We start from the raw sequence: 17,120 nt of genomic DNA on the forward strand, positions 1-17,120 counted from the left end.
TCCAACCAAAGCATGAACTTCATCACCCAACTGGCCAATACCAATGCTTTTCCATCTGTCACTAAGTCTTGAATATGAAATTTGCAATGGGATTGAAAGGAAAATGTTGGGAGATTTTGATCATTTTGTTTTCAAAGTAATTTCTTTATTTATTTCCTTCTCTTTTCCTCTTTGCCCTTTCAGCTAAAATATATGGTCCTCCTGGTCCAGGAACTCCCCACAAATGCTCGAGACATCACCCACGCCCTCATCTCCTCCAAGACTTCCATTTCCCTGGCTCCCAATGCCTCATCTTCACCATGGACATCCAATCTCTCTCCACCTCCATCCGCCATGACCAGGGCCTCCAAGACCTCCGTTTCATCCTCTCCCAACGTCCCCAGCAGTACCCTTCCACTGACACTGTCATTCGTTTGGCTGAACTGGTCCTCACCCTCAACAATTTCTCCTTTGAATCCTCCCACTTCCTCCAGACCAAAGGGGTAGCCATGGGCACCTGTATGGGCCCCAGCTATCCCTGTCTCTTTGTCGGCTACGTAGAACTGTCCATCTTCCGTAGTTACACCAGCACCACTCCCCACTTCTTCCTCCGCTACATTGATGACTGCATCGGCACCACCTCGTGCTCCCACGAGGAGGTTGAGCAGTTCATCAACTTCACCAACACATTCCACCCCGACCTTAACTTCACCTGGACCATCTCTGACACCTCCCTCCCCTTCCTGGACCTCTCCATCTCCATCAATGACAACCGACTTGACACCGACATTTTTTACAAACCCATCGACTCCCACAGCTACCTGGATTACACCTATTCCCATCCTACCTCCTGCAAAAATGCCATCCTGTATTCCCAATTCCTCTGCCTCTGCCGTATCTGCTCCCAGGAGGACCAGTTCCACCACAGAACACACCAGATGGCCTCCTTCTTTAAAGACCGCAATTTCCCTTCCCACGTGGTTGAAGATGCCGTCCAACGCATCTCATCCACATCCTGCACCTCTGTTCTCAAACCCCACCTCTCCAACCATTTCAAGGATAGAACCCCCCCCAGTCCTCACCTTCCACCCTATCAACCTTTGCATAAACCGCATCATCCATGACATTTCCACCATCTCCAAACGCACCGCATCACCAGAAATATATTTCCCTCCCCACCCCTTTCCACTTTGTGCAAAGACTGTTCCCTCTGTGATTACCTGGTCAGGTCCACACCCCCCAACACCCCAACCTCCCCTCCTGGCCTCTTCACCTGCCACCGCAGGAATTGCAAAACCTGCACCCACAAGTCCTCCCTCACCTCCATCAAAGGCTCCAAAGGAGCCTTCCATATCCATCAAAATTTCACCTGCATATCCACCAATGTCATTTATTGTATCCATTGCTCCCGATGCTGTCTCCTCTACATTAGGGAGGCAGGACATCTCCTCACAGAGCGCTTTAGGCAACATCTCCCAGACACCCGCACCAATCAACCCCACCGGCCCGTGGCCCAACATTTCAACTCTACCTCCCACTCTGCCGAGGACATGCAGGTCCTGAGCCTCCTCCACCGCTGCACCCTCACCACCCGACGCCTGGAGAAAGACTGTCTCATCTTCTGCCTCGGAATACTTCAACCCTAGGGCATCAATGTAGACTTCACCAGTTTCCTCATTTCCCCTCCCCCTACCTTACCCCAGTTCCTAACTTCCAGCTCAGCACTGTCTCCTACCTGCCTATCTCCCTTCCCACCTATCTGCTCCACCCTCCTCTCTGACCTGTCACCTTCATCCCCACCTCCTTTCACCTATTGTACTCTTTGCTACCTTCTCCCCCACTCGCCCCCTTATCTCCTTGCCTCCATTCCTGATGAAGGGCTTTTGCCCGAAATGTCAATTTTACTGCTCCTCAGATGCTGCCTGACCTGCTGTGCTTTTCCAGCACCACGCTAACCCAGCTAAAATATGTGGTTTATTAATTACTTGATTATATTTCAAAGCTGGGATTATGCTTTACTGAAGACAGTCTTCATGAATTCTAAAGCCTATGGTCATTGGGTAATTGTTAAGGCCGCTCATGTGAGGCACAAAGATACTGGAGGCAAAGTTTGATTCAGAACGTTCGTAACAAGAAATCACATAATTTCAATGACTTCTTGCACTGTCATACAAGTTTTATGATCATAACACATAAGGAATAGAGAAATTGGAATCACAGAGAAAGGGAGATTTTTTATTAGAACTAGATTTGCATATTCATATCTTTTTAACTGTTTTGCTTGCTGAACAATGTTATTATGCTGTTATAAAATATTATGTAGCTTCAGATTCTACCAGACAATAAAGCTGAAAAGACATCTCAAGTTTAAATTGCCATGAATTGCACCAACTCAGAAAAATGACTCTAGAATATCTTAATAAAATTCAAAAATAATTTCAAACCATGTCTGGCTTATCGGGTCTCAAGCTGAAGAGCACTGATACTTCTTTTAAATTGTATGTTAATTAAGCAAATTATTTTTAGCATTAAAAATGAAGCAAAAACAGGACAGCACAGAACAGGCCCTTCAGCTTACCATGTTTGTGCTGACCATGATGCCATTCTAATTGCAATAAAAAATTAAATGTAATCGTCTGTAAAATAATTCTGTAAATGAAGTTGGAATAATTGAGTTAAAGTGTGACAACATAACATCAGTAATAAATCAGTTAGCAGGCTGAATAGAATTTCCTTTACAGCTATCTGACAAAGACTGGACTCTATTTGTGTTATATCGCAGAGGCCAATTACAACACCATGGAGTAGAAACTCATATACAATGCACCAAGTTTCTGGTGGAAATCCAAAACACAAATTCATTTCCTGAAGGCAAGACTTTGGCTCATTGTCTACTGACCCTTCTGCTCCTTGAGCTAGTTTATTCACCAATATTGTCAGTGGTGATTTGCCATTGCCTTCCACTCTCAGCGGAACTAACTCTGCAATATTGGTGTGATTGAACAACATGCTGTCTATCTAGCTGACTGAACCAGCTGGCCTCCTAAATATATAATACAGGATCCTTGTATATACAATTAAATATAAATTATGATTATAAATATATAATACAGGTCAGGGTTGTATGGTGGCTCAGTGGTTAGCACTGCTGCCTCACAGTGTGCTAGGGACTGGGTTCGTTTCCAGCATTGGGCGACTGTTCATGTAGAGTTTGCACATTCTCCCCGTGTCTGCATGGGTTTCCTCCAAGTGCTCCGGTTTCCTCCCACAGTCCAAAGATGTGCAGGTTAGATGGATTGGCTGTGCTAAATTGCCCATAGTGTTCAGGGATGTGCAGGCTAGGTGAATTAACCATGGTAAATGTGGGGTTACAAACGTAGGATAGACAGGGTGGATCTGGGTGGGATGCTCTTTGGGGTGGGGGGAGTCAGTGTGGACTCAATGGGCTGAATGGCCTACTTCCACACTGTTGGGATTTCATGACTTTGAAGAATCCATGCAGAAATTAATTATTGACAGACTTGTTAAATTCTGAATCCCCACAACTGCCAAGAAAAGGTAAATGATTTCTTATGTCTTAACAAAATATTTCATGATAAATGAAGAGGGACAAAAGTCTTTTCCTCCAGTAACATCCTTTGTGAAATTATCTGATGAGTTTCACTAGTGAGAGGTCTCTTCACTTAGATCTGTTGCTGTGTAATCAAGTATGCTGATAAGGCCTGAACACCAATTTCCATTGATGCTTAAGCCGTTTAGATCACGTGAATTGGTCCTCAGACCAAAGCAAAGATCATATTGACCTTCTACTCCACATAGGAGCCTGTCAGCTGATAAAACTGAAACTAAATGATTGCTCTTGTTATGAGATTAATTCAGCGGGAGGAGACAGACCATAAGGGTATGTGGTTGAATTGAAAGAAAGTGGCCAATTAACAGACAGCCATATCGAAACTTATTGTTGTTGGTATAATCATAACTTTATGTAGATAGAAGTTTAAAAAGCAACCAAACATTCCAAAATAAAGTGAGTAGATGAAGTTGCAGCAGGTAATTCATGGCAGGTAAATATGAGGTTATCATTTTGGATCAAAACAAAAGATAGCTCATTGCATTATTTCATGGTGGAAAGCTAAGAACAGCATAAGACCAAAGAGATTTACGATGACATTTGTACACGGCTCTGAAATGTACAAGGTACAAGCAGCAATCAAGAAGGGTCATGAACTGTTTGCTTTATTCACAGGGAGGCTCGAAATGAAAGGAAAAACATTTGCTATAGCTATAAAACATGCTGTTTAGATCAACTGTATACTATACTGGATATCACACCTCACAATGGATATACTGGTCTGGGAGTTGGCACGCACAGTAGGTTCACCAGAATGTTACAAGGGCTTCAATGGTTACAGCAGGAGGAAAAATCTACATAATAAAAGGCCTTGTTTTATTGAATTTATAGCAGGTCAAGAAAAAAACTTGACTGAGATTTATAACATTTTGAAAGAAAGTGATGGGATAGGTAGAGAAAATCTTTCTTCCCACTGGTTGGCAAGTCACAGATAGGGGGTTACACCCTTAAAATCAGAGTCAGGTCGTTCAGGTGAGGTTACACTTCACACAGAGGTGGGCAGGTCTCTCCTATAAAAGACAATGTGTTAGCATTTCAATTTCTCTTTAAAATTGAAACTGTTAGATTTTTGTTAGCTGAAGTTATTAGGATTTATGGAACATGACAGCTGAATGCAGAAGAGCTATGATCTCACTGAATGACAGACAGATTTGAAGGATAGAATGGCCTGCTGCTGAACTGAAAATTCCAAACCTTAAAAATGGACAGTTACAACTGAAAGAAAATCTGAATAATTCTGCAATACCATTTTGGGCCAAAGGAGGTCGCAGTGACCACTCTATGCGATCTGCATCTGCCAGCAAAAGTCCAAATGCTTCAACAACATTTCAATCAAATCACAAATTTAGGGGAGGAGTAAGTTATCTTAATATTCTCTACAGCAATATATGGGGAATACCTCAAGCTCACAATAGAAGGATACATTCCATGTGCACTCTGATGCACAAAAATGCATGAATTATTTACATATTTATACAACAGTTTTAAGGGCTCATAACTTGGCAGACCAATTTTTAAAAACATTTTATTTAAGGGTATAATGGATTTAAATAAAGATCCAGAAAAATCTCTGGCCTGAAATGTTGGTCATACTACTGTGAGGGGTGCATTGAATAATGATGCCAAAGTTCCCTTAAGAATTAGGATGCCCTGGTGGTTCAGTGTTTAGCATTGTTGCCTCACAGTGCCAGGGGCCTAGGTTTAATCCGAGCCTCGGGTGACCGTCTGCATAGTGCTTGTGTGCTCTCCCATTGTCTGCACAGGCTTCCTTTGGGTGTTCTGGTTTCTTGTCACAGTACAAAAATGTGCAGGTTAAGTGGATTAGGATTAGGGTAAGGGGCTTGTTTTGGATTGGATGCTTGTTGGAGGATTGGTGCAGACTTGTTGGACTGTAGGGATTCTATGATTTGGGCATTAGTAGAATGGAGCCTATTTCAATGAGTAGTGCAAAATTCAGGCACAGTGGCCTTTGGGTATGTGGATACGAGTTCCAGGGCTGAGGTTGAGAGTGAAGACTCCTATTCCTCCTGGATCCATACTCTGCAGAGTAGCTTACCTTCTAGATCAGGTTGGGCCTACCACAGGCAATCCCCTTGAGTATAGCTGACAATAGACATGACTACCTCAGGATAAATCTTCAGAGACATGCTTTCAATCAGACAACAAGCCCTTTACTTGCACTTATATAGAATCAGATGCCTACTTCTGGCTAAGGTGCAGGATACATATCTTTAGCCAAATCTGTGATCTAGCAATTTTTGGTTATGAATGTGCAAGCACTCTCTGCCCACCATCCGAGGTCTTAGTTGACTTTGTAACACTCTAGGAATAGATGCATCCTGGGCTAATTTTAAGTCAGCAAGTCATGCCCAACAGGGAAGTGTACCATTTGTATGGCTGGTCAAACCCAGCTCCCAAGGTGGTCATCCTTGAATTTTGTGGAGAACTTTGCCTTGAGATATTTCTCTTGGCTCTATCATAAGATGACTTTTCTATGAAAACAAATAAATAGGTGACATTTACACAACCTCCTGATGTCAGGTAACCAGTCCACCAGAAGCAAGATCCCTGCTTCTTGTATACATAAAGAAGAACTAAGACTGTTTGACATCTAAGGTTGAATGTACAGTTAAACGTTAATGTTAGCACTTTGCAGCATGTTAACACTGCCTTCTACAATTCAGTCTCAAGACTCCATATAACTGAAATGAACTGCAGTGAGACATATTATGTTCGGTCAGATTCTACTTCTATATTTAAGTAGCATTTACAGAATAACTGCAGCCTTAGTGTAAACACATTTGAAATAAAAAGAGTTGAAAATGCACAGCAGACTGACTTTCATAACAGGTGATAGCTGACCTTTAACTCATATTTCTCCTTTCAGGTGTTGACAGGCATTGTCCCTACTTTCAGTTTCTATTCCTTGTTGTTAGTATCTTTATGATACATAAATACAAAAAGTATTTATTACAGAATATTAAATCCATTATTAAAACTAACACTATCTTCCCTGATTAATTATATGTCATGTTGAGTTCACTGAAGTGTTAAATAAAGACAATTAAAAAAAAATCAATCACTACCATCCTCAGCAGTTCAGAATTGCAGCACTGAAGCATTAGCAGGATCTCGCATCCTGGACCCATCATCTCTGTATTGGATAGAAATACCTGCAACTTTCACAATTGACAGTTTGCTCTGGTTGGCCATTACACAATCTGGGTGTAAGTGGTTCTACTTCAGTGTGTGGTCCGCTACTGCTGTCATTCAATTTAAATCATCTACATGCACCAACTCAGATCATACATACATTGAATTTAAAAGAAATACATTTCTAATATTATCACTTGATGTTTCTAATTTCTTTCAGCATACTTAGCACATTTTACATATAATATGGGAGCACCAAATGCTGCACACCCATATCCAATGTTTAATGGACCGCATGTTGCACACTCGCCATCATGCAATATTTAATGAATATGTGATAGTTCTAGTGCCTTAATCAGAAAATTGTCTAACTCTATTATTACATAGGACCATAGGAATATAGGAACAGGACTAGGTGGTTCATGCCTTTGAGACTGTTCTGCCATACAACTAGACCATGGTAGACTTGAATTTTAACTCAATTTACATGCATCATAGAAACAGAGAGAATAGGAACATGAGTAGGCCTCTCAGTCCTTCGAGCTTGCTCCAGCATACAATATAATCATACCTGATCATTCTACTCAGTACACTGTTTCTACTTTCACCCATGACCTTTTCTCTTCTTACCCCAAGGTATCTCCTTTTTAAAAACAATTAGCTCCTTATCCTACAATTACCTTGTAATCCATAGATCTTAATTTTGAAATTTCCAATTGACCTAACCTTAACAAAAATTTAGGGGGAAATGTTCCAGATTTTTACCTGATGCCATCCTGAATAGCTCTAATTTAAGCCTGCTTTTCTGGGCTACCCCAGAAAAAAATTCTCTCCATCTGCCCTGTTAAATCCTTAACAAGTTTTTAACTTCTCAATCAGGTCACTCCTAAATATTTTATGCCCAAAATCTGTTTTCATAATTCAATTATTTTAGTTCTAGTGTTTCAGTGAGTTTGCACTGCATCCCCTCAAAGGCTAATACTGTACATAATTCCTGAGCTGTGCTGCACAGAACTGAATACTGAAAACCAAAATTGAAAATCATATATAAGAGGCTGTTTCAGTTAAAATAGTCAACTTCAAATACACACTTGCAACATTTATAATGTCATAGGGCAGCATGGTAGCTCAGTGGTTAGCACTACAACTTCACAGTACCAGGGACCCAGGTTCAATTCCAGCCTCGGGTGATTGTTTCTGTGGAGTTTGTACATTCTCCCAGGGTCTGTGTGGGTTTCCTCTGGGTGCTCCAGTTCCCTTCCACAGTACAAAAGGTGTATAGGTTGGCCATAGGAAATGCAGGTTTACAAGGGTAGGGTAGGGGAATGAGTCTGGTTGGGATGCCTTTCAGAGGGTAGGTGTGGACTTGTTGGGTGGAATGGCCTGTTTCCACACTGTAGAGATTCCATGGATCATTCAAATCTCAAAGATTTTGTTCCTTAATGCACACCCCTAGTTTTAAACTTTTTAAATATATATGGCTGCATCGAAGATACTTCAAATATTCAACCTAATGACATGCAGGAGCTGGTCTGCCAAAGCTCAACACTCCGTACACACCCCAGAAAAGGAAATAGAAAATGAAAGAAATGCTTACTTCTGATGATCTACTTTCTGACCAGCAGCTTTCATTAGTGTTTCATGGAGACTAGCAGCTTTTGGTGAACCTTTTGGGCTCGTGTCAGATTCACCACTTTCTTCATCTCCCATTGCTTTAATATAGCTGCCACTTCTCATCCTTCGGCAGGGGATCTCCTCATCTTTGTTTCCCAGTGGATATCCTCCCCATTCATCCTGGGGGACCTGGAACATTTAAAATAGAATACATAAACAATAGTTAATCATCACTATATTTTCATTCAGATACAGGACAATGCAACATAATTCCAAATTCTTTAAACTTGGCAATTTCTTGCTCGTTGTGAACCGAGTAATTTGTCATATATTATAGGCGTTGTCACTTCACCAGAAATTTGTGAAACTTAAAGTGGATACATTTTCTAATGTTAAAAAATGAAGAAGAAAATGAATACTATGTTCATTTTAGGGATGGCACTAAGTAATTAAATATTTTAAAAATTCAGAATTGCAGAAAAATTAAATGACATAGTTAACAAATTAAGGGAAAAAAAACTGCATTTCTAAGCAAAACATAAACTCTAAATTGTCACCTATCACCTGTTAGTAATTCATATGATTTTTAGTAGAACAGTGAATGCTAGAAATTTGAAGAATGAACAGTAAACTTTGAAAACATAGGAGATACATCAACAATTGAGAAGGCAGAAAAAAAATGTATTGCATATATTTGAAATTGAATATGAGCCCAAGTTACCAATTTGAAATAAATGTAATGACATTTTATGCAGGAATCTGTGACACATTTTACTTTATTTCATTCTCAATAACTTCTCTGTACTGGATCTTTAGGATTTAATTACAGTACTTTTAGAAAGTAAGGGAACCAATGTACACAATTTGTTTCACCACTCGATCACTACATTTTTCCTTTAACTATAGCACAATTGGTATTGAGATACAGCAAGACCTAAAGTGAGATTTCCCAAGTTAATTACAGCAGCAGCCTGATACCCCAAATCATCAAACTCCTGGATGATGAGAGATAGTTTTTTCACACCCTCTCCCTTGGTTGTTTTCAAGAAGGTAAATTTTAAAAGGACCCTTCCCTTGTCGATGTCTTTTCTTCAGCCCAATGGAATTTATGTTTCAAAAGGAGCCAATTTAACCAGCCTTCCTTGAGTGTGACATAGCATACATACACAAAAATTAGGAATAAGGTGTGAGCCCAAAAGAAAAGTCGGAAGCTATATAGATCGGTCTCTCTGGATCATTCATGAAACATAGATGGTAGAGTGTTGGTATTTGGACAGTTGTTTTCAGGTTTCTTGGCTTTCGCAGTTTAGTTAAAATCCTTTAGCTCTGTTTCCTTTTGATGGTGGGCGTTGGCAGCACTCAGAGCGAGAAAGTCCTTCTTGCCCTGTTCCTTCTGTTTGACTTTTTGGCTAGTTGGCTTGCAGCATTCAAAGCAAAAGACATTTTAACTACAATGTAGGAGTGACTAGTAGATGGCTCTTTAAATGCTATCTTCATAGCTCTTGAAATTCACTTCATCAGCACATATTCTTCTAGTACTACAACGTTTTTCACCAGTCCACAGATACCAGTGTAATAGTCAATTTCTAAACCCATTCTGTGACTTTTTTTCTTAGAGAGATAAAACACGAATATATCTGCGAGAAGTGGTTTCTTGCTGAGAGGGGCTATGGAGGAAATAATTCACCCTATTATCATCTCTGGTTGTGTTTTTCTCTGTCTCTAAAGCTTCCCTGAAATTCTACAGGTGTGACATTGCATAGGCCTCATAAAGTATTTCACCAGACAGTATTGTAGACTTTATTTGCCTGTAACAGTGCTCTTTGAAAAAACACATTTTGGAATTTAAAATAAAAAAAACAGTTCATAGCACTTCGGTGTTGATCTATCAACAAATCACTTTATCCACATGAAATTAGAATTAAATCAGATGTATTCACATTTTATTACAAATGTAAAGAAATAAAAACAATTAATACATCTAACACATTCTTACCAACTCAAATTATTTCTCTGTACCTCAGCTAGTAACTTTCCACTTTTAACTGGGTCTCTTTCAGTTCTCTTCGGGACATCTGATCAATAACATCCAATTTCCCAGCAGTGTAACCTGGCATTCTGGGTATTTCACACAATTTAACAAGTTGTGGTCAGGATACTGTTAGAAAGTAAGGAAGCTGGTTTTGTTTCAAAATATCAAAAGATACCTAAAAGTTAAGGCTGAAGCATTTGCAACAATCTTCAGCTCAAAATCTCGAGTGAATGATCCATCTTGGCCCTTCCAAGGGATTCCCAGAATAATTAGTCTTTGACTTCCAAACAACTCAATTCCCTCTATATAATTTCAGGAAATGGCTGAAGGGCATTGGATATTGTAAAGGATATGACCCTGCCACTGTTCCACAATGGCACTGAAAACTAGGGTTCAAGAACCTGCTGTCTCAGTAGGTAATCCAATTGCAGCAAGCTATAACTCTAGCATCTATCTGACGATGTGGAAAATTGCCCTCATAAGTCCTGTGCACAAAAATGCAAGGTCAAATCTAATAAAGGCAATTAATGAACCACAGTCTACTCTCAATCATCAATAAAGTGATGGAAGATGTCATCAAAAATGGCATCAATCAGCATTTGTTTAACAGTAGCCTGCACACTGAGGCCCCATTTGGGTTCTGCCAGGGCTGTTCCACTAGGAGGTTGTCTCAATACACTAAACAATGAGAAAAATTGCATTATCTGGTTCATTAGTCTTTGAAAGGAAATTTCAGACCATAAATGGCACTTGACACAGGTATAACCTTTCTGGAATTTTGGAGGTAGAAAGTTTCTTCAAGCAGGCAGTCCAGGCACCTCCCAGTGTCCTTGAGTAAATCTATTTTGGTATGGTAGACTGTTTTATTTACCATATCTATGCAATATTCTGACCAGGAAATTGGCGAAGAGCTGGATTTAGCCTATGCACTATTTTTAGTTGTGAGTGCAGAGCCTGGTGAGCTGTCCAGTTTGTCAAAAGTACAAGGGGGTAACTGCATCTTCTGCTGATATCTCCATTAATACGGGATCCAACATGAGTTAATCTCCTCCTGAAACTGGACCAGCTTTATTGCATCTAACCAACAGCAATGTTGCATAATGGGAAAGGCATCTCCTACATCCATATCATATACAGCTAGGCTTTTGAAGCTTGGCTTGTCTCTGCGTTATTCCTCAAATGCATTCAGTGACTGATGTCATTAGATCAGTTCGCTATTAAGCACATGATGGATGAATTCGAAGTCAAGGTTTCCTTGAATTTAAGTATTATTTAGGAGGGTAGTAAGACATTCAATGTGGTCCTTTCACATCTCCCTCTAATTTATTCCACTGCTTTTCCTCAGCTTCCAGATTGATGGCAATGGGTCAGATAATAATGCCCTCCTCAAAGGTGATTTCTGCTTCATCAAAATGAATAAATGCAAGATATATTTTATCAAAACATTTTGACTTGCATTCATCAGGACAATTAACAAAATTTATACAGTCTGCAAGGAGAGAGCTGAAAGGTTGGCAAATGGTCTCTAACGAATTATGCTGACAAAACAATTTAGGAACATCAGTCTGGCTCAGAGTTAGTGCAATTGTGCATATTAGAAGCTATGTATATTAATAGATAATGTCCCTGTTCTTTGCAGATAGAAAAAGACATGGACATGAACTGGGCCTGTATTAATTCAAGAAAATTTGTGATAGCTACTCGCTTCCTTCATTTCATAGGAAAATGCCTTGACCAATCAGAGTCAAACCTCGATGTAAATCTAAACAAAACTTGGCAATCAATCTCGATAGTATGAAATTAAATATATTCAAAAAATTTGGGGGTTCAGAGGCATAGACTTTTAAATTGCCATGAACAGATGCACAAAATAATTAAGAACACTAATAGAATGCTGGCCTTTATATCTAGAGAACTGCAGTAGAAGGATGCAGAAATTATACTGCAACTATACAAAACCCTAGGTAGATCCCACTTGAGATACTGTGAATAGATCTGGGCACCACACCTTGGCAAAGATATAATGGCCTTGAAGGGAGTACAATGTAGGTTTACAAGGATGACACCTGGACCTCAGGGGTTCAGTTATGAGGATAAATTATACAAATTAAGCCTGTTTTCTCGAGAATTTAGTAGCTTAAGGGCTGATCTGATCAAATTATTCAAAGTAGTGACAGGAATTTGTGGGCGGCACGGTGGCACAGTGGTTAGCACTGCTGCCTCACAGCGCCTGTAGACCCGGGTTCAATTCCCGACTCAGGCGACTGACTGTGTGGAGTTTGCACGTTCTCCCCGTGTCTGCGTGGGTTTCCTCCGGGTGCTCCGGTTTCCTCCCACAGTCCAAAGATGTGCGGCTCAGGTGAATTGGCCATGCTAAATTGCCCGTAGTGTTAGGTAAGGGGTAAATGTAGGGGTATGGGTGGGTTGCGCTTCGGCGGGTCGGTGTGGACTTGTTGGGCCGGAGGGCCTGTTTCCACACTGTAAGTCTAATCTAATCTAATCAAAATGTATTAGACAGGTTTAAATTCAGAAAATTGATACCTTTCCCAATAAGTTTCACCTGAGATGTCATTACATTTCCAGATTTTAGTCACAATCTAGTTCATAGGGCCTAAAGTTGCATTTATCTCTTCCTCACAACTGCCGTAACATCGTTCCTCATTCACTCTCACCCCAACACCACCATAACTACTGACACCACTAACCCTGCATGTCCTCCATGCTGTTGACTCACTCGCTCAGGACACTTCCCCACATCAGCAAAATGTAACAGCTTTGCCACCCACTTTCATCTCCCTTAATACCTACTTTTTCTTCATTCCAGGAGGAATGCAGCCCACAGTAGGGCAGGAAAGGTCAAGACAAGGCTATCTGACATTTGGATTGTCTGCAGAGTCAAGAGAACATTCTGATTCTGACAGTCCTGAGTGGCTGACTGATCACTTATTAGTCTCTGGATTGATCTCAAAGGCTGCCCTCAACCTACCTGGTCTCCCTGAGTGAAGGCTGTCTCCCTTAACTTGACCTAACCCTGCTGACAACCATGACAAGTTTACTTTCCTTGTGACTGCTTTAAGTGGCAAGGCGAAATAGAAGTAGTGCGAGCCTAGTATTTCTGGTTGGGATGTAAAGCATAAAAAGGCAAGGCATGGCAATGCAAGGTAGGGATACAATTACTATTCAGGTAGGTTCAGAGTAGTTAAGTGCTAAGCCAGCAAGTGAGGGGCCTGGAGAGGCAGCCTGGTCCAGTAAACTGGGAGCACATATCCCTGAGAACAAGTGTCCTTGCTGCAACGTTACAATGATAGCTACCAGTGCAGTTTGAGGTACGGCATTGTGCAGAATTATCCTGAAAGGTGAGCAGAGATGAACAATGAGAGTTCCTGGAGGTTGAAACATTTTGGATGACAATATCCCTGGATGAGGTGAGGATGTTACTGATACCAATTTAGCCCATTGAAATGTTGGGGCCTGGTGTCCAACATGGAGGTCTTATAGAGCAAGCAGCAAGTTGAATTTGCCAGAAAACCTTTCTGATTTCCATGTTGAGATTTCTCAACAAAAGTAGGCCACTGTTGGAATATTGTGAGCAATTCTGGTCTCCTTCCTATTGGAAAGATGTTGTGAAACTTGAAAGGGTTCAGAAAAGATTTGCAAGGACGTTGCCAAGGTTGGAGGATCTAAGCTACAGAGAAAGGCTAGACAGGCTGGAGCTGTTTTCCCTGGAGCGTCGGAGGCTGAGGGGTGACCTCATAGAGATTTACAAAATTATGAGGGGCATGGATAGGATAAACAGACAAAGTCTTTTCCCTGGGGTTGGGGAGTCCAGAATTAGAGGGCGTAGGTTTAGGGTGAGAGGGGAAAGATATAAAAGAGACCTAAGGGGCAACTTTTTCACGCAGAGGGTGGTACGTGTATGGAGTGAGCTGCCAGAGGATGTGGTGGAGGCTGGTACAACTGCAACATTTAAGAGGCATTTGGATGGGTATATAAATAGGAAGGTTTTGGAGGGACATGGGCCGGGTGCTGGCAGGTGGGACTAGATTGGGTTGGGATATATGGTCGGCATGGACAGTTTGGACTGAAGGGTCTGTTTCCATGCTGTACATCTCTATGACTCTATTGGGTTGCGAGTTTGCAAAATTGAAATGCTGAATATTAAGTGATTAAGGTGAGTTGGCTCATCAACAATGTGATTAGTAAGCAATCACCACTTTAAAGCTTGTCAAAAGCATAAAAGGTGGAGTGAATGGTCTTGCCATCAATTTCACTGAATTCTGCCACAAATCTCACCATAGCCCAAATCGCACTGACTTCAAGACTGTTTTTAAATTTCAAGCTTTTAAAGCAACAATTCCAAACATCAACATGAAAAAATAAAGGAAAGCTGTATATTTGGATTTGAATTTTATGACATGACTAGGTACAAATATTTTTGTTGAGAAGCACAAGTATCAAGACAGAAACTTGAATAATTAGAAAAACTGAACTGCACAAACTATGATGGACTATTCAATATGTTTTGTAAACTCTGTTAAAGCTGAAGAACAGTATCAGTGATCATCAGAGGCAATGAGTCACAGGTCCTGGGGCTTCCTAAGATATTGTAACAGCAGGTTTCATGCAACAATGCTTCAGCTTGGTGTCATGGTGTAATTTTTAATATTGACCATATTGCAAAGATCCAAGCTAGCTAGACTTTGCATGTTGATGAGTTATGTTGAGTAAAGAAAAATGATCAAACATAGACCACTTTACTTCACAATTTACACCCAGTCTTGAGTGAATTTTTAGCAATCCGCCTTTAGCTAATTATGAATTTTATGAGGTAAATAAATTTACTTAGAAAAAGTTGGCTTGAAGCACAGTAGCATATATTATCTTCTGAATTTCACCAACAACAAGATAATTGTAACTTTAATGATAGCTTTAAGGAATCTTGCTTCCTCTCTAAACAATTAGTGCAGCTGTTAGACTCTTATCCATTACTTATCATAGCATTCGAAACAATAAAAAAAAGGGGTATATTAGAGATTAGAAAAGAATTTCAAAATTTTGGGAGGTGGACCCCAATTTCTACATCCAAAAAGACGATCTAAATAACCTGCTCAAAGCTGTAGATTTGGTGCATATTTCTGGGTTTTCTGCCCATGTTTTACACTTACAACATCTGCCGTCTGTAATTTTAATTACAAACATGTTTCTAACTATGTTTTTAAATTGAATTTTAAATTTTGGTCCTAAAGTCAAGAGCACTGCTTTGATTGTTGGCTATGCATTTATTAAAAAAATCAGCTACTGATTTTTGGGTGCCATTAAGTAAAGGTTCATTTTGCCTTAAATATGCAACATTTATCCTTATCTCCTCCACTTTTGCATAAAAGCAGTTGGCCTTTGTTAAATATGGAAATGCATTATTTTGTTTGATATTGTATATATCTAATTATGTTGCCATGAACATTTAAATGTGCCTAAGGAATACCTCACAGTCATATAACAAAAGGAGGGCATCTGTTAATCATGAAAATTAATTTATCTATTTAGTAATGAATATAGTTTTTGACAATACTATATAATGTTGCATGATATCTCCTGATCTGGATATTGGGATTATTACATTTGACAGCAAACAATCACATCAATACTTTCCTCATGAGCTATTATAGTGACTTCATAAAGCCTTTCACATTTTAACCAATTAATAGGTGGTCTGAATAAATGAGAAACTAACATTATTGCACAGGTACCATGGTTACTGTTGCCTAGTTATCTGACCATTCCACTATTGATGACCTGAAACATTAACACTGTTTTTCCCTGCATTGATGTTGCCTGGCCTGTTGAGTACTTTGAATATTTTTTGTTTTTAATTTCACTAGTACATTTGTTGTTTTGCAGATTCAACACCAAAAATAATCACTGTTTGCTATCATTTTGATTGGTAAGCATTAACTCAGCGAAGAAAAGAAAGAAAACTTTTCTTACATAGTGACGAAGTATCCATTATCTTCAGTGCAAGTTTTTACTAACAATAGCTGGGCTTCTGACTGTTGACTATGAATATCTACATATTTTATCTCGGGGGAAAAAGAAGCTGTCATTTCCCTGGCAGAGGAAGATTCTAAAAAGCACATATGTTATTATTCTATGTGACTAAACAAAAGCTTATCCAGGCATGAGCAGCAAAGTACAAAGCCAGCAATTCATTAAAGCCAGCAATTGAACTCAAAGTTCACTAATTTCTCAACCCAGACTTGCACTAACAAGTGATGCAGTGCTAAACAAGATTGTTACTGGACTCGTAATAACTTCAGAGAATGCCCCAAACCTTTTGACAAGAACGCCGCAGGGATTGTCGAACTGCAGTCTTCAACAAACTTTTGATGGATGATAACTGTGACAACATGATTTTGATCAGGCATTGCAATCACTATTAGCCTTGAGGTGCTAATTACCCATCAAGGCAAGACAGCTCAGGGGTGCTGATGATAGCTGTATCATTTGAAATAATCTTGTTGCTATAGCAACAAGCCGTGTTGTATTTTTACCTCTTATATTGAGAATGATAAAGTAAGTTTCAAATTTCAGTATAATATCCTTCTCAAAACCATTTTTAAAATAGCTTTTGGTGTGCTTTTGAGTGTAAGTATAACTCTTTTCAGATCAATGTTTTACATGGAATAAATAGAATGTCAGAATCCTTTTATTTTA

The 17,120-nt window shown here is 39.8% G+C and overlaps 1 protein-coding gene across 1 annotated transcript in view; it reads right to left on the reverse strand.

The window, feature by feature from the left end:
* Positions 1-17,120, reverse strand: part of dlgap2a (discs, large (Drosophila) homolog-associated protein 2a) — a 142,708-nt gene that overhangs the window by 85,145 nt on the left and 40,443 nt on the right. Inside the window, exon 2 of the mRNA XM_060821612.1 lies at positions 8,361-8,566. Within this exon, the coding sequence (XP_060677595.1) occupies positions 8,361-8,566 (206 nt within the window). The remainder of the gene's footprint in view (positions 1-8,360; positions 8,567-17,120) is intronic.

The sequence above is a fragment of the Hemiscyllium ocellatum genome, chromosome 3, assembly GCF_020745735.1.
Source record: "Hemiscyllium ocellatum isolate sHemOce1 chromosome 3, sHemOce1.pat.X.cur, whole genome shotgun sequence".
NCBI classification, from domain to species: Eukaryota; Metazoa; Chordata; class Chondrichthyes; order Orectolobiformes; family Hemiscylliidae; genus Hemiscyllium; species Hemiscyllium ocellatum.